This window comes from Haliotis cracherodii, unplaced genomic scaffold (genome assembly GCF_022045235.1).
Source record: "Haliotis cracherodii isolate W230 unplaced genomic scaffold, xgHalCrac1.p SCAF_11, whole genome shotgun sequence".
Classification (NCBI taxonomy): Eukaryota; Metazoa; Mollusca; class Gastropoda; order Lepetellida; family Haliotidae; genus Haliotis; species Haliotis cracherodii.
The window spans coordinates 35,428,134-35,452,321 of NW_027266266.1; the positions used below are offsets into that span (position 1 = coordinate 35,428,134).

General features: G+C 43.4%; 1 protein-coding gene across 1 annotated transcript in view; it reads left to right on the forward strand.

Annotated features, from left to right (window-relative positions):
• The window catches only part of LOC139456442 (rabankyrin-5-like), a 52,377-nt gene that overhangs the window by 15,824 nt on the left and 12,365 nt on the right, over positions 1–24,188 (forward strand). Inside the window, exons 8-19 of the mRNA XM_071238154.1 lie at positions 472–601; positions 4,525–4,728; positions 8,003–8,237; positions 8,871–9,123; positions 9,663–9,831; positions 15,690–15,805; positions 16,252–16,314; positions 16,502–16,595; positions 18,360–18,737; positions 21,984–22,131; positions 23,325–23,415; positions 23,997–24,121. Coding sequence (XP_071094255.1) covers positions 472–601; positions 4,525–4,728; positions 8,003–8,237; positions 8,871–9,123; positions 9,663–9,831; positions 15,690–15,805; positions 16,252–16,314; positions 16,502–16,595; positions 18,360–18,737; positions 21,984–22,131; positions 23,325–23,415; positions 23,997–24,121 — 2,006 coding nt within the window. The remainder of the gene's footprint in view (positions 1–471; positions 602–4,524; positions 4,729–8,002; positions 8,238–8,870; positions 9,124–9,662; positions 9,832–15,689; positions 15,806–16,251; positions 16,315–16,501; positions 16,596–18,359; positions 18,738–21,983; positions 22,132–23,324; positions 23,416–23,996; positions 24,122–24,188) is intronic.

Below are 24,188 nucleotides of genomic sequence, written 5' to 3' on the forward strand. Positions count from 1 at the left end.
GTTACCTCTGCCATGTCTACAGGTGTGAAACTGTACATGTGCATGCAACTCATAGTCATCTTACGGCAAAAAATGTATATCAAAGGTCAAGGTCATCTCTGAGGCTATTGTTAAGCAAAGTTGCATCATCCATTACTAGTTTCTGTTGTACTTGTACTTGTACAATCATCAGTCTCAGAAAGTTGTTGTATATTAAGTAGTTGCCTTGATTATGGTCAAGGCTTGGAAGTAAAATATTCAGACAGAAAATACATGGTATGTTACGATTATGGCAGGTTTGAGGATATTGGGGTGAAGGGGATGATTCTGCGTTGACTCTAAATGGTGTTTTCTGTCCTGGCCTGCCTAATTTTGTTGTTTCTTGACTACTTCCTGCCCTTCATCAGGTTAGACAAACAATAAGAAGTTGTTGTCCATTGTGTCTTTATGTTGTACCAACTACTAAATGCAAGTCAATTGTTATTTTTTCAGTACATGTCTACACAGTGCAATATTTTGCAAGAATGTGCCAGTATTTCAAGTCCTTCTGAAGCAAGGGAAACTAGATCTTGAGATCAAGAACACTGATGGCCACACAGCTCTCTGGCTTGCTCTTCAGCAGGTGTGGTCACTGGTAGATCTGTTCTTATGACACTGTACAAATAACTACTGAGGCCATTTTCTTCATTATCTTGTTTGTTTCTGCTTAGCGTATTTTCATCAAAGATATTACTATATGATTGTGAACAACACCAGATGGTCCTCAATTGGATGTTACTATTTCAACAGATATTACATTGCGATATAACCAAAAACAAATTCATATCTGCTGTTAATGAAAGGTTTGAAAGGCCAGGCAAAGACTAACTGAACATTTTATCTTATTCTGCATTACTAACTTAATGCTTCTACTGCTGTTGTTTTGACATAGGAGACGGAGCTGTGAGAGGTCCTGGCTGCAGAAGTTGTAGTTCCAACTAGTTGTGTGGCTTCCTCCCTCCCACAGCTACCATGTAACCGGAAGTGGCGATGTTATGTATAACCACATCACTGCTAGTCATCGGACGTTTGAGACTAAAACTCCCCAGTTTGAAGAACCAGATAGCATTCTTTGCCTATCCTTTTGCTTATCCTTTGATAACCAATAAGTTCTCAATTGCATATGTTATAGTCTGGTGTACTAGGGTGGTCTTTTCAGGCTTACGTAATTATGCCTGACTTGGGGTCTTTTCTGCGCTTACTTCGCACATGTGTTGTACCATCCTTCATCTTGTTTTGCCACGTTGAACCATGTCTTGTCCTTCGATAATTCAATATGTCTATCGTAGCTTTTGTTTATGTGCTAAATAATTTTTCTGTTCTGAACCTGGAGTGTATAATTGTACTCTTTATATTGTAATTTCTCAAATGCCCGTCCTTGTTTGTTGACGAGTGTCTATTCTGCTTGCAACATTCGTCTATTTCTTTGAAATTAGGTGTCAGAGCAATAAATCAGCCAAGGATCCACACACCCGATGCACTGATTGTACAGTTCCTTGTTCCTTATTTTTGCTGTGTGAGTTTTGCCGCGATCCATCCCCTGGTGACTTTGTTGTACACCTCAGGGTTTTGAGAAAATGACACACACAATGTGCCCACAGCCATCCCCAGATGGCCAACCACAGGGACACTTAGCCGATCAAGTCAACACTGAGACACTATTATCCCCAACTATGCTGCAATCATCACTAATGGAGCAGTGCCTCTCCTCCCCACTGTCCTCTATTGCATTCATGCCCCCCGTGTCTGCGTCTATGATCACTTTTTTGTCATCAGCGCCAGCTTGCCCAGTGCTGCTGCCTCTTATGCCTCCCGGTTTCGACTCGTTCCCTACACTGTATTTGGATCCTGCCTTGGTTTATTGGATTCAATCCATGTACCCATCTTCTGTGGTTCAGGCGTCTCCTCTGCCGCCTGCGGCACCTCCAGTTTTCACCATACCTATACTGGCGCTTCCGGCTATCATGACATTATTGACTACTCCAGTGCCATCACCGCCCATAGCACCATTGGTGCCCATAGCACCATCTGTGCCCATGGCACCTCCAGGCTTTCAACCATCAATCAGTATACCTCCAGCATCTATGGTGCATCTGGGTGCTGCCAGCCCAGCCTACGCATCTCCGCTACCTTACGCAGCCTCTAGTCTGTCCTTGGCTCCTTTAGATGACACCGCTGCACCTCGTCGGTCTCATAGCTGTGGCTCTATCTCTCCCGCGTCATACTTCCTGATCCTCTCACTCCAGATGTAGGTCCCATAGTCATTCCCTGCTTTGTCGATAGTGTGACTATCATTTGGACTCTTCGTCGAGTAGACTGCGTTGGAGTTGACATGCACCTGGGACTGGATGGCGGACCGGTAGTCCTTAGTCAACCCCTCCCCGGGTCCAAATGTTGATCTACTTGATCCCATGCTTACGCCAACCGCTCTGCGTATGCCCAATACCTGGCTCTCATTTGTTGAAATTCACCGTTCACTCAAGCCCTTATGTGTCTTGGCCTCATCAGACAGAGCCATTGATCAAGATCTTACTGAAGACAATCCTAATCAAGCCGATCATCAAGTCGATTACTGTGATGTAATTTCAACAACATCAAATCGACAATTTATGTAATCATTTCCTGAGTTAAATAGGCAACTTCTACATCAGCCCTGGAGTGCATCCTCGCTATTCAATGGCTCTATTTCTGAAAACTACAGCTACAGTGTCTACAGTTACTTCAGCTTTGCCCCGGATGCAACGAAACTTAAAGCTTTGGAGCATGTCTACAATTAGTCCAAATTTAAACCAGCTCAAACAGGCAATTATCAGCCTATGTGCACTTCTGTTAAGGTTTCCCCTCAGGCTTCTTCTTCCTTTCGTCGCAAACGTCAAGACCGTACAAAGTCACAAGGCAATTAACAACCCTGCATAGCGCCAACGCCAACAGGGGTGGTGACCGCAGAGGCAGGTGCTGACGCCCTGGCGCCTGACGCCTCGTATTTCCCATCCCTAGTCATCCCAGGCATAGACACACCAGTAGGTGGCAGATTGGGCAGGTTTTGGGCCTGTTGGACAATTCTCCATGATCCACTTGTCATCATCATCATTCGTCAGGGATATTAGTTCTCTCTCACCGCCTCGTCAGGCTCAGCTCTTGCTCCAGACCATTCAGTTTCTAGTACTCAAGCAGGCGGTCGAGATTGTTCCTGATCCAGTGGCACATCCAGGTTTTTATTCCCCAGTGTTCAAGTTCATAGCCGGTTTCGTACGACAGGTGGCACAAAATACAGCACCCTGTGTCAATGGCAGGTAGTAATGGGCCTTCTCAGCTCAAGATCTGACAGCCAGAGACCAACTGAGACCAACTACGTACATTACTGTAGTTTCTGGCCCCATTTATTCGTCGGCAGAATCCAAGGATTACTATGGGACTCACCTCCTCCCGTACCTTTGTTGCTTCACAGTGAGATCGAATGTCTGCAGTGGTGCGCCCTTGACAGCGCTCAAGCCTTCACTCCACCTGTTTGTTGATGCCTCATGACAGGGTTGGGGGGCAGATCTTGTGGACCAGGCTGCCTCTGGACTGTGGTCAAACAATGAGCTTCGGTGGCACATAAACAATTTGGAACTCGAAGCACTCATCCTGGCCGTGACTCACTGGCAGTCCCACCTAGAGCACCAAGTGCTCGCCATATCCACAACATCACAGTCGTCTGGTGTCTTCGCAACCAGGGGACTCCTCATCTCCCTACTGCCTCCGACCTTCGGGTTCTTCCAGTTTTTGGACTACACATGAGGTTCATCGTCCTGCACATCCCCAGTTGTCACAAAATCCTGGCAGACATACTCTCCGAACCTGACAAAGTGGCTCTCACGGAGTAATTACCCCAGAGTATGTTTCATGTTTCCGCATATACCAGCTGCATGAATCGGAATTCAGAACTTGGCTGACACCCTTTTCTACTTTTCCTGTTTTCAATGACTGGATTTCACACCTCATACTCTACTTTGTGTGGCTCTATCAGACAGGAAGGTCTATGGTTTCTGTTTTTCCTGCCCCGGATGCTATCTGGTTACCCAGACGGGTTGGAGGGTCTATCATAATTCCATCTGAAAGGTATGACCCCCTCCGTTCCGTCTGATAAGGATGCATTCAAGTCGTAATGCTGGATAAGATAATTTTTTTTGTAAAATCAAAATACTTTTTTACATTTGGATACTTATCCTGCATTACTACATCTACAGAGACCTCCCATCGCTTTGCTACCTCCCCACGAAGTTCTAGAGATGTTGTTACTAGCAGTGATGTGGTGTTCCGGTCCTGTAGTAGCTGTGGGAGGAAGGAAGCCACACAACTGGTTGGAACACCATTTCTGTAGCCAGGACCTCAAACAGCTCCGTCTCCTAATTCAAAAGAACAGCATTAGAAGTATTAAGGTAGTAATGCAGTATAAGTATCCAAATGTAATAAATATTTAGATTTTACTACTTTATTATCTAAAGGCCTTTAATGTTCCTTCAGCCACGGGACTCCTCAGGTGATGTGACAAAGACGTATGGTGAAGAGAGTTTTGCTGCCCAGCTTTTGAAGGCTGGGAGTTCCCCCGACGCCATCGAACCCGACTCTGGGGACAGCCTGCTCCATCTGGCAGCCAGGGACGGCAACCAGGCCGCCGGGATCTTCCTGGCCACACACAAAGCCAGCGTTAGTCACGCCAATAATAAGGTAAGACTTTCATAAACTCACGTTGATCTGTCACACATCGTGTCACACATTTCACACAGACAATTTAAGATATAGTTTTTGCATGTGATGATCAGGGAGTTTTAACTAATCAGGCTGACACAAAGTACAGTCAAGTCTCATTAATCCGACACTCGTTAATCCAACAATCAGCTTTATCCAACTAATGATGGAACTGATTAAGTCAGTGCTATTTAGACTCATTAGTCCGACAGTCTCGCACTCCGACTCCGACACATCTAATTTGGAACGAATTACCGAAATCACTCATTAATCGGTCTCGTCAAACCGACACAGTGATTAATCACATGCTTAGATTACCTCAATCTCATTAAAATCAGATACAAGTTCTCGTGATGGCCGAGGACATCTCATTAGAGGTCACGTCACAACAACCTTTCGCGAACTATAACCGACCAATGAAATGACTAACAGGAAGTCAACGTTAGCCACTAAGAAAGCAGCTTTCTTTAGCTTTCAAACTGGCGACTTCCATTCCAGACTATGCTTTTTAAAGTATTTCGAATAAGTCATGCAGTCAGTAACAGTTGTTTTGTATTAAGCTTTAGAGATTGCACGATTAGAAAACATATTCTGCTAACAATGTAACATAACAATATGAATATATCATTTTTCATTTTTTTATTATGTGTATCGTTTACTATTGTTTAGTAGTCTGATTTTCGATCACTACTTAATTTCGTTTATACGACATAATCATATGCAACCAACCATGTTGGATTAACGGGACTTGACTGTATTTGGAGGTCTGTCAAGGCTAATGTAAGGCTAATGAAGCCATTTCCTCTCCAATGGTCCTGTTAACAATTAAAAACAAGTTTGCAAATTTAACACAGTGGGAATTTGTTTTATTCCATTTGGGGAAATTTCACTAGATAAATGCTAGATAATTTTGTTTGATTTCCATAGCAACGGTTTTGTCATGAAGCTACTTTCAGTCTTCAGTCTACACTTTGAGCAGGGTATTCCCCATTTTCTTCATTTTCCCGTGTTTTAATGGCCTCGCTTTGAGAATGCGAAATGTGATATCTGAAACTGGCCCATAAGATATAAGCACTCGCTTCGATGACATCTAGTTCAACCGCCCCAGGAAGGCAGAGAGTAACACACAAACATGGTGTCCTGCTATGTCTGCAGTAATATTTGTGTTAGTATAATTGTCAAAGAATAACACAAAACGATATACTTCAGTATCTTTGAAATGTTATTATCACAGATAGAATCAAACTGTTATGTAAGTGACTGATTGTCAGGAAAATCATAATGTTTATGTTACATTTGTTAATTGTGCTAAAAAATACACAAGGATACTATGTATTAACAACAATATGATACAACGTTTACAAACTGTCAACATCACAGATATTGTTTTCATGCATTTACACAGATGTTATTATGTTACAGTTCCATTAATTTCAACAGGCATGAATTCTGTGATTAAAGAGGAAATATATGTTATTAACTGAGGATCATTATCATGTTGATGTGTTTGCCATATCGTGATAAAAAAATCATGATAGTGTTGAGCCCCATTTTTAATTTAAGTCAGAAAATTCCATTGACATGTGTATCTATTAAGAGAATACATGTAATATATTTAGTTGTGTCAACAAGATAGTCCAACCGTGAACGAACCTCCACCAGGGCAAAATTTTCCATTATTGTTATCAAATTCCTCTCCATTATCGCTGGACAATAGTTGTTACTCTTCATTAGGAATGTTTAAGTAGTCTCCATCAAAATATGTGTTAAAATCATTCCATTCATAGCCTAATGTCGTGTCAGTACCTTTTGAAACTATACATTCTGTATCTGCACATGTATAGATATTATGCCACATTTGGAAGACGAGGAGTACAATGCAAACTGTGTATACAGATGATAATTTCATATCTGTATGTTTAAAAATATATCACTTTCTTAATCCAATCAAGAAACAATGAAAAGAAGTATCTCCCTGGTATTACCTTGAAATATAAGTCTAAAAATGTACGGCAATTTGGAGCAGACAACAGTTTTCCATTTCCAACCAATCTGGCGTCTTGGTTTGGTCACGTGACCTAAACACTTCATTATGGGGGCAGAATCAACTAGTGGCTTCTGAATGTTTTTCTTCCTTTGCACAGGATACAAGTGCCAATACAATTTAATAAATTGTTTACTTAATTATCCCAGAAGACTGTAGTAATGACAGTTTGTTTTTAGCACTTGTGAGATAGAAAGATCCTGGACAAGAAGTATGTGACCCTCCAGTCACATCGTTTACCCCTAATGAAGAACTGTCCATTTGAATAGATGATATCATTATATTTACACAAAACAATGACGATATATTTGACATAGGGTGACAGGTCTTTCACCATAATCACAGATATCAGTGATAAAGTGTAAACACACAAAGTGAATTCCAGAACCAGCTATTTCTGAATGAAATGATTCAGAAAGGGTGATGCTCTTTAACCAACCAGTTTGCTACACTATACTAAAGCACCACCTTTTTCTGTGATTGACTCTTTTCCAAATACACCAACAACCAATACAGAATGTAGAATAGTGCTTTATATGGTTTGAGATAAAAAGATCCTGATATTGAACTACAGGGAAAAACTTTACAACCGGAAGTGTGAACATATTACTTTTGGACCGTTTACTGGAGCCAGGCTGTATCATTATATCATGATAATTACTTGTAATTGGAAGTGGACCTATGATGAATTCATATGTGAAAAAGTAAGGGCTTCTTTTATTTTAACTTCTAAGTTAATTAGATATTTCTAATGACACCACTTTCTTGTTGATCAGTGGTGTTTCAGCCTGGTATCAAATTACATTCTTCATACACGCTGTAGAACCAGAACGAGGCGGGATTCCCCTGCTATAAGCAGGCATGACTACTGAAAGTGTTAGCTGCTTCATGGTGTTAGGTCTTCATGTCATCACATGTGTCGGGTCAGGATGCAATGAACATGTTTTTGCCAGTGTATATTATAATTTAGAAAGTTTCATTTAGATTGTAGTAAGCTACAGTACTCACTCCACTATTTTTGTAGAAGAGAATGTTGAATTATTATTTAGGGCTCTATGTTTGAGTTAAATGTTTGACCTAACATCAGCCTTTGCCCTTCTGACAATGTGAGCCAAGCCCTGGAATAGTTTGTTGAACTAACAGTAAACATGGTACTGCTGGCCTTAGGTTCATTGTCAACTACCTGTTTAACATGAGGTTTCCTTCCAGGGAGAGACCCCTCTGCACATAGCTTGTCAGTCTGGTCTCACCGATCTGGTCCGAGTTCTACTCCAGAAGGGTGCTAACCCAAATGCTCAGACCCTAAAGCCCAGAGACATGACTGTCAGCATGGCAATGCTTGGCATAGATGATGAACAACCTCCCATCGCACAACAAACTCCTCTACATCTAGCTCTGGCCAACAACCACAATATGGTGGTACAAGTCTTCCTTGACTATAAAGGTGTGTAACCCTACATAGTGAACAGCTCGGTGACTGAATCTTACATCACTTTACAAGCACCTACAACAGTCATAGTGATCACAAGGCCAGAACTGGGTGGTCACAGTGTATAGTATTTTCTTATGATTTTTTCACGCTTGAATGAATAACTTAATTAGGCCTGGTGTTAAATTGTTTTAGTATTTTCTGTTTTTGTTTGAATGCAGGACATCTTCTAATAATTGGCTGGCCTTATCCAAGATCATGTAAATGTCATGAATTTATTTACAAACACATGAGGACCTAAGTAGGATAATCTAGCACTCCCATTTTAGGTCTAGTTATCTCAAGAGCTGATTAAAGAGGATTGGGTGGCTCTGTGACTGAGCTGATTGTGTGTTTGCGTGTCCCGTTGGTATTGATTTTGCTTATGCTTTCAGTCACTGGTTTTTGTGCTCCTGACTTGACCATTTGCTCACTCACTCACCCCATATTTGAAAATGAAATGATGAGCTGGGCCCTGCTCCACAAAAAGATCAAGATGTCAAAGTATGATAGTTGCGATCATCTTAGCGCTATGGTCACTTTGTGAATTCAGCCCTGTATGTTATCTCGATGAGAACACGTTCAAATGTTCAGTTTGTGTGTTTCCAGCGGAGGTGGCTGGAAGCAGTGCTGGGCTCCAAGTGATGCCAAACTTCAACATCAAGGACACAGTGGGACAGACCGTGGTAGGCCTGTCACTGTGGAATGGCATCCACAACATGGCAGCCAAGCTGTTGGATGCTGGAGCAAACATCAATGAGAAGAATTCTGCTGGGATGACACTCTTACATCAGTGTATAGAGAAGCAAGACACTGTCAGTGCCCTGTTCCTTATAGAGCATAGAGCAGACATAGAAGCAATGTGAGTATCAGTGCTACCATAACCACACTATATGGCAACAAGATTTGCATTATTTAAAAAAAAAGGCAAAACATTATAAATTTGATATCAGAGTTGTCAGATGGGTTAAGACAAATGAAAAGGAGGCATTATTTCTCATCACGACACTAGGGATAGAGACTTTATTAGCTGTCAGGCACTTGAGAGCCTTGGGCAACTTGAGGTTAGTGGGCTTCAATCTGAGGATTACACCCACCAAATTGAGTGGTCCTCTTGAACCAGTAGGCCCAACTCCATCCTCTCCTCTGGTTCAGACTTATCAACAGAAATGGCCACATCACTAGAGCAGTCACTTCTGATTGCAAGAAGAAGGCTGTGCCACCAGTGTTTGAGATTTGTAAACACGTCAAGGATAAAATGGATAAAAAAGATTTATGCCAGGCTCATCCATGAAATGGAAACAATAGTTGTGTCTGGGGTCTGATGACAAGTATGGTCACTTCGTTGTCCCACTTTGAATGACAAGTTGACGTGAATTTTCTCCCTTGGTATATTGGCAGATCTCCTGACAATCAGACACCGATCCAGCATGCCATCAGTAGACATCTGCCAGTGGTTGTCGACGTCCTGTGTACACGGAAAGCCAACATGAACGTAGTCGATGAGAGTGGCAATTGTCCACTGTGGCAGGCTCTGGACTCAGGACAGGAGGATATTGCACAAACACTGGTGAGTCAGTGACATGTTGAGTTGAGGGGGGGAGCAAGCTGTGTTTACCATCTTTAGGGTCAACAGGATATTCAATAAATATGCTTAAAATATGAGATGTCTTCAGACCTACTGGATATTGTCTTCAATATCCAGTATATACAGGGGAATGTACCCCAGTACTTACTGGATATTGACCGGTACAATTTGGATCAGTTAACTCCATTGACTGGTAGATACAAATCCAACCTTTAACACCAGTGTTTAAATGTTGTAACATTTGTATAATGAAACCCATAAGCTAATATTTGATGATTAGCAGTTCATTTGTGGTTTGTCTTGACTATAAGCGTTGTGACACCTCCATAATATTGCTTTTATTACTGGTGGAAGAACATTGCTTGTAACTGTCAGTGAGTTATACCATGTTTTGTATCCCAGGTATCGAAGAGGCTTAGTTGAGACACTGGCAGGATATGCATTACGATACTTAGATGATTTTTTTCAAACCATTTTTGCTGTTAAACATAGATGTTATTTTAAGACAATATGAGACTCAAGCGGCTTGTCATGATGCATTGTGTCTGCCCAAGTGAGGACTAATTACATTAAGTAATAAGTTACCACTGTTATACCGAGGCTGTTGTCTCCCACAACTGCTGCTATAGCGAAATCTACCACAGAGATCTCAATTACCTCATGCAGCACGTGCGTAGCCACCTAGCTGCCATGTGACACCCTTCACTCTTGTCTCCTTCGCTTGCGTAGCAAGACGTGTAATCCTCTGCTGAAGCTCGAATATTTGGTGATATTTATTATAGTTTATTCTCTAATAAACTGTGCTTTTATGGGGCGTTGCGGTAGATACGCTTGGATATCATTTTCCCGCCAAACGGAGAATTTTTCCGCCCTTTTTTTCTCTGTACTTGTGGGGTTCGCGTATGCACATTGTGTTTTATGTTTCCCCTGTTCTTGTATGTTTTGGGGGTTAACATCACTTATTTCTCTATATGTTATATGTGTATGTTATATGTTCACATTGTTCGTTTATTTTCTTGTGAAAATGCTCGTTTGTAAATCATTGTGGTGCGTGTGCGTTGTAACCATGTTTTGTTCTTTGTTCATAGAATTAAACAAACATGTCTGACATGGAAATGTCCCCGGTTTCTACCCCCTCTACCCCTGCTCCTCGGTGTTGCAGAGTTTGCTGCAAGTTCTTGTCGTCCCGGGATCCCCACGATCGTTGCCCGCGGTGCAGGGTTCCTTGCGGGGACACCGGGTGCACCCTGTGCGAAGGTCTGGGGCCTGCGGAGTTTGAGCGTTACCGACTGTAGGTCCAGTCCGTCTCCACCCCTGTGGTGGCCGGTTCGTCCGGTCGGGGTCCCCGTGCGGGTACCACCTCCTCGGCTGCAGCGGATCCCTTGGCAGCCCTCCGCCGCCGCATTGTTGTCTAAACTTGTGGACTCCAAGCTGGTGGCCTTATCGCAGGATAGGCCGCTGGCTGTTCCGTCCCCGGCCTCTTCGGTGGCCGCGGGTTTCGGACGCGGGGTCCACCGGTACGGTGGCGGATGCCGTGGTTACCGGTCCTCCCCCCGAACCGTTGCTTCCGCTCTTCGAGGACATGCCCAAGCCCCTGCCGATACTGCGGGGAATCCACGGCTCCGTGGGTTCCTCCGAGGTGTACGACGAGACGTCCGACAAGGCTTTCCCGGCATCAACCTTGCTGCGCGGGATTAAGCCTTCTTTGGAGAAGGCCTTCGAGGCTGCCACCGGTCGGGGTCTCCCGTTACCTCCACCGTCGTGGAGAAAAGGGTCTTTCCCAGTGCATGACCTTGCTTTCCCGAGGCTGGTCCTTCCGCGGAAGCCCATGTGGAGTGTTTGGGGGTCCGTGCCCCACCGCCTCGCTCGACACTCCATGCTGGCAATGTCTCACGGAGACACATACCTGGCTGCAGCGGCCAGTCTGGTCGAAGGTTCTCCTACGGACCGAGACCAGCGCATTTACAACTGCTTGCTCGGTTTAAATGCTTCCCTGGAGTACGTTGCCGGGGCTTCGGCCTTTATTTCCGGCATGTGCCATTTTCTCTCCGGCACCAGTTGTATCTGGTTGCCTCAGGGTTGGACGCTGCCAATCAGGAGGTGCTCCTTTCGCAGCCTTGGTCTGCTCGGACCCTGTTTAATAACAAGATCCCTGGGGTTCTGAAGAAACAACAGGCCGCTGAGTCTGCCGAGGCCTCTCGGCACACACTGGATCTTGTGGGGTCCTTGCATAGGCGCCTGGGTGCCGCTCCGAAGCGGAGCGCGCCCCAGGATGCTGCGCCCTGCAGGCCTGAGGGGTTGGGTTTTTCATCCTCCGGGAAGAAGTCCCGCTCTGAGGGCTTCGGTAAGGGTTCTCAGCAGCCCTTTCGCGGGAAGAAGGGGAACTGGGGGAAGCCCAAGTTGTCTAAGGGCGGCAAGGGCCCCTCCAGGTGACTCTCATTGGAGGGGTTCGTATGCCGACAGCGTCATCTTCAGTTGGCCCGTAGACGAACCCGAGTGACTTGGCCCTGGACAGTTGCGCCTGCCGCAGCCTGTCAGTCCCCCCTCTTCTTCTCCAGTGGGAGCCAGACTCCTGACTTACTGGGAGAATTGGGAACAAGTGTTCGACGACCCGTGGGTGGTCATCACGATTTGGTACGGCTATCGGCTCGATCTCAAAGTGAATCCGCCACTCACCGTTGCCCGTTGGCAGGTTTCTATTCGGAAACCGATCTTCCCTTTCTCGCCGATGCCATCGGCAGGTTGGTGGAGAAGAGGGCAGTTCGGGAGTTAGCTCTACCAGAAATAACACCGGAGTTTTTCTCCAGGATATTTCTCGTTCCCAAGAAGGACAGTGCCGAACTCAGAATGATTCACAACTTGAAATCGTTCAACGAGTTCTACCTGCACAAGCCGCCCAAGTTCAGAATGTTGAGTTTGTCGGACCTGAAAGCACTGATCATGCCAGCCGACTGGCTCGCTTCGATCGACCTGAAGGATGCTTATCTGCATGTTCCGATTCACCCAGATCATCACAAGTATCTCAGGTTTGTCTTTCAAGGGAGGCACTACGAGTGGGTTGTCTTTCATCCGCTCCCTGGCTGTTCACCCGGTTAACCACCCCCATAGTGGGGTTCCTCCACCGGAGGGGTGTCCGGTACTTCGCGTACCTGGACGACTCGCTAGTAGCAAATTGAATGACGGACACCCTGTCACGCCATCTCGTTTTCGCATGTCGGCTCTTGGAGCAATTGGGGTGGATTATCAATCTCCGGTAGTGTTTCAGTGGCTTTGCGAACGTTTGGGTCGTACGATGGTTGTTTGTATCACGAGTCCCGGACCCGAGGGCCATCGATCACGATGCTCTCGCGTTAGACTGGACGGGCTTGGATGCTTATGCTTACCCGCCGACAGCGTTGATACCACTCATTCTAAGCCGGCTCTGAGGAGTTTGCTGTCGAATGTTACTGATCGCGCCCATGTGGCCGAACAGATCGTGATACCCTGACTTGCTGACACAGGTCATGCAGTCGCCACTTCCACTGCCTGTGAGACCGGATCTCCTGATCCAGTAGTGTTTCAGTGGCTTTGCGAACGTTTGGGTCGTACGATGGTCGACCTGTTCGCAACACGGTTCAACAATCAACTCCCGTTGTTGGTATCACGAGTCCCGGACCCGAGGGCCATCGATCACGATGCTCTCGCGTTAGACTGGACGGGCTTGGATGCTTATGCTTACCCGCCGACGGCGTTGATACCACTCATTCTAAGCCGGCTCTGAGGAGTTCGCTGTCGAATGTTACTGATCGCGCCCATGTGGCTGAACAGATCGTGGTACCCTGACTTGCTGACCCAGGTCACGCAGTCGCCACTTCCACTGCCTGTGAGACCGGATCTCCTGATCCACCCTCACACCCGTCAGCATCATCCAAATGCAGAGCAGTTGTCACCGAGCGTCTGAGGAGTAAAGGTTTTTCTCATCGGGCGTCTCGGGCATACGTTAGTATGCATCGTGATTCTACCCAGAAGGTGTATAATGCATGTTGGGTTATTTTCACGAAAAGGTGTTGTAAACATCACATTCATTCGCCAGATAAGGTATCTGTGCAGGATATTGCTCGTTTCATGTCTCACTTGCGAGAGACCCGGAAACTCTCCGGGGGTTCCATTGCCAACTATGTCTCGTCCGTTGCTATGGTACAGGGCGTTGATATGGGTACCAGTCTCTCCAAAGAGCCGGTAATACGGGGTATTATCAAGGGTTTCAAACAGCACGTTCTTAAGAAGGGCCGCCTTCGGGCACCGGCCTGGGATCTTTCCCTAGTGTTGAAATCACTTTCGGAACCTCCGTATGAACCCTTGCATAGTGCTTCGTTCCAGCATGTGACTTGGAAAACAGCATTTCTCCTCTCCTTTGCCACGGCGGCAAGTGTATCCGAGATTCATGCACTCGATGTTGCCAAGGTACGATTCGATAGGGGTGACGAAGGAGCGGTCCGCCTGGGCCTGCTCATGGGCTTCGTTGCCAAGAATCAGAGAATCGGGCAAGCGGAGAAAGAATTCACTGTAAGATGACTCAAAGAAATCTTACATCCTGCTGATACTGAGGACAGAGCGCTGTGTCCTGTTAGGGCCCTTAAGTATTATCTTAAGGCTTCGAATGAATGTAGACAAGGGCGTGACTGTCTGTTCATTTCGTGTAACCCTAATCGCACGGTTGACATAACTTGCAACTCGATTGCGTTGTGGCTTCGTTCTGTCATCAATCTGGCGTACCGGTCTCGGGGGTTACCGGTTGCGGGGTCAAACCTGCACGAGATCAGTGCGCTAGCGGCAACATTTGCCCTACACTTGAATATCTCTGTTCACAGAATATTACGAGGTTGTTACTGGCGTTCTGACTTGGTTTTTGCCAATCATTACCTCAGAAAGGTTTCTGATGAAGACGTGGAGGGGGTGCACCGTCTTGGGCTGCTGATCGCGGCACAAGCGGTCATCTAGGGGGTGTGTCCAGCGCAATTCCAAACTCCGCAGTCGTCAGTCCTTGCACGGTGGTCAGTCTGGGTCGTCTCCAATGTTCCCACCGCTGTGGGTACAGGAGTGGGGGTCCTACAATCCAGAGCACTCACACAACAGGTGAGGCGGCTTTTTGTGTGTTTTGTCCTTATTTGTATTTTGACAATTATGTATTTAATTGTCTGTCGTGCATTCCAATCTTGCGATACATGCTTACGAATACTGGAATTAGGTCACGCGCCTAATGCATACGTTAAGTAGGCTTGCTCTGAATGAAATTAATTTCCCTCTTTCGACTGTTTAAACTGATCTAAGATTTAGCTCACGCGGATACAGTGTTCTCATCCGCTGCGGCGATGAAATACCTATCCAGTGGGGCCGTTTGGAGTCACCAATCGTTTTGGCAATGACGATTGAGCCTTATGGTATGCGCTTGACAGTGCTCTGGTATTCCTATAGGGTAACGCCTAGCTAGGTGCATGCGCATCGAGTGCTTCCGCCTTGGGGTTTACTTCCGCTGGTCGGAAGGAACGCTAGCAGTCAGGATTCGGATTGTAGGTGCTCCCCAACGCCTACTGTGGTAGTCAGCCTCGGTATAACAGTGGTAACGTATTACTTAATGTAATTTGCAAGAGACAAGAGTGAAGGGTGTCACGTGGCAGCTAGGTGGCTACGCACGTGCTGCATGAGGTAATTGAGATCTCTGTGGTAGATTTCGCTATAGCAGCAGTTGTGGGAGACAGCAGCCTCGGTATAACAGTGGTAATGTATTACTTATAGAATATTCAGAATAGGAAAATTCTACAATTTCTTGTGTATGTATTCCTTGATGACTGTTTGGCCAGGTGAAGCATGACTGTGACATGAACCTGTGGTCACCGGGACCAAGCTGCTACCAGACGCTGCTGCACCGAGCCATTGACGAGAACAACGAGGCCGTCGCCTGTTTCCTTGTCAGAAGGTTGGTTACTTTGCCTGATGATGGCAGGGAACTGTTATGTCATAATGGATCCCTCTGTGGGATTCTGGGTCAGAATAGGTCCTCAGTATCTCATGCAGGCTTTTTGTTGGAGATGACTAGGACAGGATTGGGTGGCAGGCTGTGACTTGGCTGTGTCATCGCTGTGTCATCGTGCCCCAACAGGACTGAATGTGATGTTTATTGATTATTGACAGGCTGTTGTGGTATGGCTTGAACATTGTTGTCTCTGGTGTAATACCCTAGAGTATACTGAGACTATGTATACACATAAGGTAGAGTTTGATTCTCCTTGGATATGATGGAGAGACAATACACGAATGAGTGCATGTTGTGTCCTTGGCACCTGCATGTAGTAGGCAGTTTGAGACATAAAACAACAGACTATAATCAGTCCTTCTACTGCCAGCTACATTTCTGTTTTCCAGTGGTTGTGACAAGAACAGTCCGAGGAGAGCAGGTCCGAACGGGGACGGAGGGGAAGAGGCAAGGTGAGGGTCAACAAGGGAGACAATCAACAGCATCTTTTATGAAAAATAGGCCATGAGAACTCTACTGTCCTTTCAAACACATTGTTCTATGTAAAATTTCTATCAACTAATAACTAATGTATCTTGTCTTGAACAGTGCATGGAATCACAATGTTGATATATTTGTGATATTTATTTGTTACTGTAGAGATGGACAGAGTCCCCTGCACTTAGCATGTGCCTGGGGTCTGGAGAGGGTGGTGCAATGTCTCATGGAGCACAATGCTGATGTCAACAGTCAGGTAGGTCAAGGTCAGGTCAAAGATCACTGATGAAAACTACTTGCCACAAAACTACTGATACAGGCATATTGCCCAAAGGACTAATATGAGTCTCTTTACAACAAAGTTTTGTTCTGTATGCTTTACACATATTGAACAGGGTTCACAGATTTGAAAAGTACTTAAATTTAACCCTATCTGATGAAAAGTGCTTGATTCTGCCATTTTACCATGGAAGTGCTGGAATTCTTTTGACAGTTCTTGAAAAGTGCTGGAATGTAAATAAAATTGGTCTAGCTATTACCAAATTGATATTATTATCGAAAGACTGTCTTCTGTCTATCATGGGTTACATGCGTTACATGTGTTAATTCCTTTGTGCATGGTATTACTGAACATAGTTTAATTAACATTATCACTAGCGACACTTGAAACTCTAGCCTGGTTCTCATCCCTCGACAGGCCAAGGGCAGGATCTGGGAACCAGTCAGATTGTGCTAAATCATGGGGGAGATGTGTGTTTTTAATCATGGGTTTCAAAGTAAGTGGGTCATGAAACAAAAGACAGAAAACAAGGCGTTCGGGAACGAAATTGATATCGTTACGATGGGGGAAAATGTGGTTGTATAGGTATATACATGATATGTTGTGTGTGATATGTGTGCTATTTGATATTCTTACAGTACATTTAGCTTCTTCTAATAATCTGGATGCTACTTGTTATCTATTACCTGTTATCAATGTTAATCTGCTGCTCATCACAACATATCATACATATATTATACCTCTCATCACTTGGTTGTAGTCACTCCAGCTTGATATCGCTGTAAGAATCTACATCACAACATATCCTGCATATATTATACCTCTCATCACTTGGTTGTAGTCACTCCAGCTTGATATCGCTGTAAGAATCTACATCACAACATATCCTGCATATATTATACCTCTCATCACTTGGTTGTAGTCACTCCAGCTTGATATCGCTGTAAGAATCTACATCACAACATATCCTGCATATATTATACCTCTCATCACTTGGTTGTTGTCACTCCAGCTTGATAATGGTGTAAGAATCTACACCGAAACGTGGCGATATGCAATAAACCAGAAGTTGTTGTCCATAAAGTTGTATGTTTTCTTACTGACTCACCAACTTCTAGAATGACAATCAATCAGTTAAAGCTGTGATAGAACTCAAATACTGTTCAAACCATGTTAGACCAAAAAGTCACTCACTCACTCATGCTTGATGTGGAATTAGGTAGTGAATGATGTGAAAGACCAGGTGTATTGATTCCTGTATTAGACAGCTGAATACTTTCTTCTGGATAACGTCTGAAAGACACAAACAAATTTCCCTCTCTCATTGATTCATGCAATCTGAGTTTAGTGAGAAGCATGGCATGCCAGTGAGTCAAACAGATTGTCAATGAACATGTCTGCCTCAAAGTGCCTTCAAAACAGGGCTCAACAAATACACCTACAGACAGCCAGTTAATATTTGTCAGAACCGGTAATATTTAAGTTGAGGTGATGTGAGTGACTAGTGAAATATAGAAATGTCTTGTTGCAAAGTTTTGTTTCCAAGAACCAAAGTACTGAAATTACTATTTCTGAAAATGTGTGTAATCTTGTTCTGATAATTTGTAGTAGCCAATTTTCTGTGAGACCAATGAAATTCTGAAGATACAGTTGTTGTTGTGGTTATCTTTTTGGACCCTGTAAAATGAAGATCTTCCTGCTTGCATAGTGTTCAAATGTGCTAAAATTGTGTTACTCTAGGATGCGGAAGGGAAGAGTCCAGTTCACATCGCCATCGAGAACCAACATGCAGTCATCATCTCCCTTCTCCTGTCTCACCCAAGTCTCAATCTCACACTGAGGGACAAGAATGGTCACACTCCATTCTCGGCTGCCATGACAACCAAGAACAACAAGGCAGCACAGCAGATACTCAATCGAGAGCCGACTGCAGCGGAACAGGTGGACAATCGTGGGCGCAACTTCCTGCACACCGCCATCCAGAAGGCGGACATTGAGAGTGTGTTGTTCTTGTTGAGTGTGCACGCCAACGCCAACTCCCGGGTACAAGACTCACAGAACCTCACCCCTCTCCATCTGGCTGTCAGGACCGGATCCGAGATGATTGTCAGGAACCTGGTGAGTTGACAGCTTCACCTTGGTGGTGACAGACTGTATTGATTGGATGATCGGCTTTCCTTACTTTACCATCTCTCTTTTCCCTTCCTTACTTTACCATCTCTCTTTTCCCCTCCTTACTTTACCATCTCTCTTTTCCTTTCCTTACTTTACCATCTCTCTTTTCCCCTCCTTACTTTACCATCTCTCTTTTCCTTTCCTTACTTTACCATCTCTCGTTTCCCTTTCTTACTTTACCATCTCTCTTTTCCCCTCCTTACTTTACCATCTCTTTCGTTTCCCTTCCTTACTTTACCATCTCCCTTTTCCCCTCCTTAATTTACCATCTCTTGTTTCCCCTCCTTACTTTACCATCTCTTGTTTCCCTTCCTTACTTTACCATCTCTTGTTTCCCTTCCTTACTTTACCATCTCTCTTTTCCCTTCCTTACTTTACCATCTCTGGTTTCCCTTCCTTACTTTACCATCTCTGGTTTCCCTTCCTTACTTTACCATCTCTGATTTCCCTTTCTTACTTTACCATCTCTGGTTTCCCTTCCTGACTTTACCATCTCTTGTTTCCCTTCCTTACTTTACCATCTCTGGTTTCCCTTCCTGACTTTACCATCTCTGGTTTCCCTTCCTTACTTTACCATCTCTGGTTTCCCTTCCTGACTTTACCATCTCTGGTTTCCCTTCCTGACTTTACCATCTCTGGTTTCCCTTCCTTACTTTACCATCTCTGGTTTCCCTTCCTGACTTTACCATCTCTGGTTTCCCTTCCTTACTTTACCATCTCTGGTTTCCCTTTCTTACTTTACCATCTCTGGTTTCCCCTCCTTACTTTACCATCTCTTGTTTCCCCTCCTTACTTTACCATCTCTCTTTTCCCTTCCTTACTTTACCATCTCTCTTTTCCCTTCCTGACTTTACCATCTCTGGTTTCCCTTTCTTACTTTACCATCTCTCGTTTCCCTTCCTTACTTTACCATCTCTAGTTTCCCCTCCTTACTTTACCATCTCTCTTTTCCCTTCCTTACTTTACCATCTCTCTTTTCCCCTCCTTGCTTTACTATCTCTAGTTTCCCTTCCTTACTTTACCATCTCTCTTTTCCCCTCCTTACTTTACCATCTCTCTTTTCCCTTCCTTACTTTACCATCTCTCTTTTCCCCTCCTTACTTTACCATCTCTAGTTTCCCTTCCTTACTTTACCATCTCTAGTTTCCCTTCCTTACTTTACCATCTCTCTTTTCCCTTCCTTACTTTACAGTCTCTCGTTTCCCTCCCTTACTTTACCATCTCTCGTTTCCCTGACTTACTTTACTATCTTTCTTTTCCCTTCCTTACTTTACCTTTTCTCTTTTCCCTTTCTTACTTTACTTTTGTCTCTTTTCCCTTCCTTACTTTACCATCTCTCTTTTCCTTTCCTTACTTTACTTTCTCTCTTTTCCCTTCCTTACTTTACCATCTCTCGTTTCCCTTCCTGACTTTACCATCTCTTGTTTCCCTTCCTTACTTTACCATCTCTCTTTTCCCTTCCTTACTTTACCACCTCTCTTTTCCCCTCCTTACTTTACCATCTCTGGTTTCCCTTCCTTACTTTACCATCTCTAGTTTCCCTTCCTTACTTTACCATCTCTCTTTTCCCTTCCTTACTTTACAGTCTCTCGTTTCCCTCCCTTACTTTACCATCTCTCGTTTCCCTGACTTACTTTACTATCTTTCTTTTCCCTTCCTTACTTTACCTTTTCTCTTTTCCCTTTCCCTTTCTTACTTTACTTTCGTCTCTTTTCCCTTCCTTACTTTACCATCTCTCTTTTCCTTTCCTTATTTTACTTTCTCTCTTTTCCCTTCCTTACTTTACCATCTCTCTTTTCCTTTCCTTACTTTACCATCTCTCTTTTCCCCTCCTTACTTTACCATCTCTCTTTTCCCTTTCTTACTTTACTTTCTTTCTTTTCCCTTTCTTACTTTACCATCTCTCTTTTCCCTGACTTACTTTACTCTCTCTCTTTTCCTTGACTTACTTTATTTTCTCTCTTTTCCCTTTCTTACTTTACTATTTTTCTTTTCCCTTTCTTACTTCTTTTTTTTTCTCTTTTCCCTGACTTACTTTACTATCTTTCTTTTCCTTTCCTTACTTTACTTTTTCTTTTTTCCCTTTCTTACTTTACTTTCTCTCTTTTCCCTTTCTTACTTTACTTTCTCTCTTTCCCTTCCTTACTTAACCATCTCTCTTTTCCCCTCCTTACTTTACCATCTCTAGTTTCCCTTCCTTACTTTACCATCTCTCTTTTCCCCTCCTTACTTTACCATCTCTCTTTTCCCTGACTTACTTTACTCTCTCTCTCTTTTCCTTGACTTACTTAATTTTCTTTCTTTTCCCTTTCTTACTTTACTATTTTTCTTCTCCCTTTCTTACTTTACTTTTTCTCTTTTCCCTGACTTACTTTACTATCTTTCTTTTCCTTTCCTTACTTTACTTTTTCTCTTTTTCCCTTTCTTACTTTACTTTCTCTCTTTCCCTTACTTACTTTACCATCTCTCTTTTCCCTGACTTACTTTACTTTCTCTCTTTTCCCTTTCTTACTTTACTATCCTTCTTTTCCCTTTCTTACTTTACTTTTTCTCTTTTCCCTTTCTTACTTTACTTTCTCTCTTTTCCCTGATATACTTTACCATCTCTCTTTTCCCTGACTTACTGTACTTTCTCTCATTTCCCTTTCTTACTTTACTATCTTGCTTTTCCCTTTCTTACTTTACTTTCTCTCTTTCCCTTCCTTACTTTACCATCTCTCTTTTCCCTTTCTTACTTTACTTTTCCCTGACTTACTTTACTATCTTTCTTTTCCTTTCCTTACTTTACTTTTTCTCTTTTCCCTTTCTTACTTTACTTTCTCTCTTTTCCCTTTCTTACTTTGCTTTCTCTCTTTTCCCTTTCTTACTTTACTTTCTCTCTTTTCATTTTCTTACTTTACTTTCTCTCTTTTCCCTTTCTTACTTTACTTCCTCTCTTTTCCCTTTCTTTCTTTACTATCTTTCTTTTCCCTTCCTTGCTTTACTTTCTCTCTTTTCCTTGACTTACTTTACTTTCTCTATTTTCGCTGACATTCTTTCCTTTCTCTCTTTTCCCTTTCTTACTTTACTTTCTCTCTTTCCCCTTTCTTACTTATTTCCTCTCTTTTCCATGACTTAATTTACTCTTTAACTGACTTGTTTAACTGACTAGCAGTCTGATGATAACATGCATCACATGGCCTTCTTCAGATACTAGCTGGAGCATCTGTCAATGAGGTGACAAAGGCAGCAGAGACCTGCCTACACCTAGCTGCAGGCAATGACCATGCCTCCATCTGCTCAGTATTACTGGAGAATGGAATAGATTTTGATGCTGTTGATGAAAATCTCAATAATGGTATGTGGCTGGATGAATATCTCCCTAATGGTATGTAGCTGGATGAATATGTCCATAATGGTATGTAGCTGGATGAATATGTCCATAATGGTATGTAGCTGGATGAATATGTCCATAATGGTATGTAGCTGGATGAATATGTCCATAATGGTATGTAGCTGGATGAATATGTCCATAATGGTATGTAGCTGGATGAATATGTCCATAATGGTATGTAGCTGGATGAATATGTCCATAATGGTATGCAGCTGGATGAATATGTCCATAATGGTATGTAGCTGGATGAATATCTTCAGAATGGTATGTAGCTGGATGAATATGTCCATAATGGTATGTAGCTGGATGAATATGTCCATAATGGTATGTAGCTGGATGAATATGTCCATAATGGTATGTAGCTGGATGAATATCTCCCTACTGGTATGTAGCTAGATGAATATGTCCATAATGGTATGCAGCTGGATGAATATCTCCCTACTGGTATGTAGGTAGATGAATATGTCCATATAGCTGGATGAATATGTCCATAATGGTATGTAGCTGGACGAATATGTCCATAATGGTATGTAGCTGGATGAATATGTCAATAATGGTCACTGATGAGCTTGTCTTTGATACAATTTGCAAATATCCTTCTACTTTCAACATCGAGCATAGCGATGCAGCATGTATTTTTGTTCTAGAAATAAATAATAACTGAGATATGGGAGACATTTTGGTTACAAATTTTGGGCAATGGATGTTATTTTCTTTCGCCATTGCCATGGTTAGACACAGCCATGTCTACAATAATCTGTGAATCCTGAGAGATGGCTGTTAGTCTACAATATATCCCAAGACATAGAATGTAGCTATCACTCGTTCAGACACTGTGGTGTAAAAACACATACAGTTTGCCTGCAACGATGTCATGACCTGCTTCTCACATCACAGTTCACCTTTGTTCTCATTTCAAGTTACCACACTCCAATGGCGGTCACAAGATAGAGCTGATTGTCATGTACAGTTATTGCACCGAAAATAAGTCATCATGACAAAGATGAATGTGCTCTCGTAATGTTCACTGACCCACTGCACTTGTAGACCCCTGTACACCCTGCTGCTGATGTGTGTCACGTTATCTACACTATGATCTGACATTGACACTGGAGGTAACAAGGTGCAGATACTGTACATCCTATGTCTGTCCACAGCCCTGCACTTAGCGGTCCAACAGGGGAACCTTAACACAGTCAAGGTACTTCTAACTGAGAGCCGGATCAATGCTGAGACCCTCAATGCCAAGTGAGTAGCGCCTCACTCATCTTGTACATTGTCAGATGTATCATATAATAAGGAAATAATCATTCAAGGATTTTTTTTTGCATTTGGCTGCCATACTGCTACGTTTGTTGCTGAAGAAATAATCGATTTCAAGTTTGTCCTTTTCTATTTCTAGAAGTCCAATATTGTTTTACTAAGCTTGTGTAAGATAGAATTAATGAATGTCAACTTTTTTATTATAATAAAAAAGTTAATAAATTCCCTCTTTTATGTGCATCACTGCTTTTTAAGTCAATGTCAAAGTCCTATGCTTGTGCACTTTGCCCGTCATCAACATTGTACTGTACATTTTTCATGTATCTCTTTAAAAAAGCTCTTTTCTCTTATAGCTAACTGTCAATATTTGGTAGTGTTCAATCTCTGTGTACCGATACTGATTTCATTGGTTCTGTTGACTAAGCTGATTATTAGTTTTAAATTGCCTTTGAGTGCAAAATATGGTCACATACAGCTGATAATTTGATGTTTGATATGAAACACTCAAATGTCTTGCCATGAATCATGATGTGATTGTGTCATGTATATTATCATGTATGCTACAGGGGTCAGAACCCGCTCCATATACTGGGGCAGTATGGGAGGGACAATGCTGCCGCCATCTTTGAACTGTTCAGAGAAACCATGCCAGAATACAACATCAACAGACCTGACACAGAGGGTAACACAGGTAGGTCACTCATACTTACACGGGTAGGTCACTCACACTTACATGGGTAGGTCACTCACACTTACAC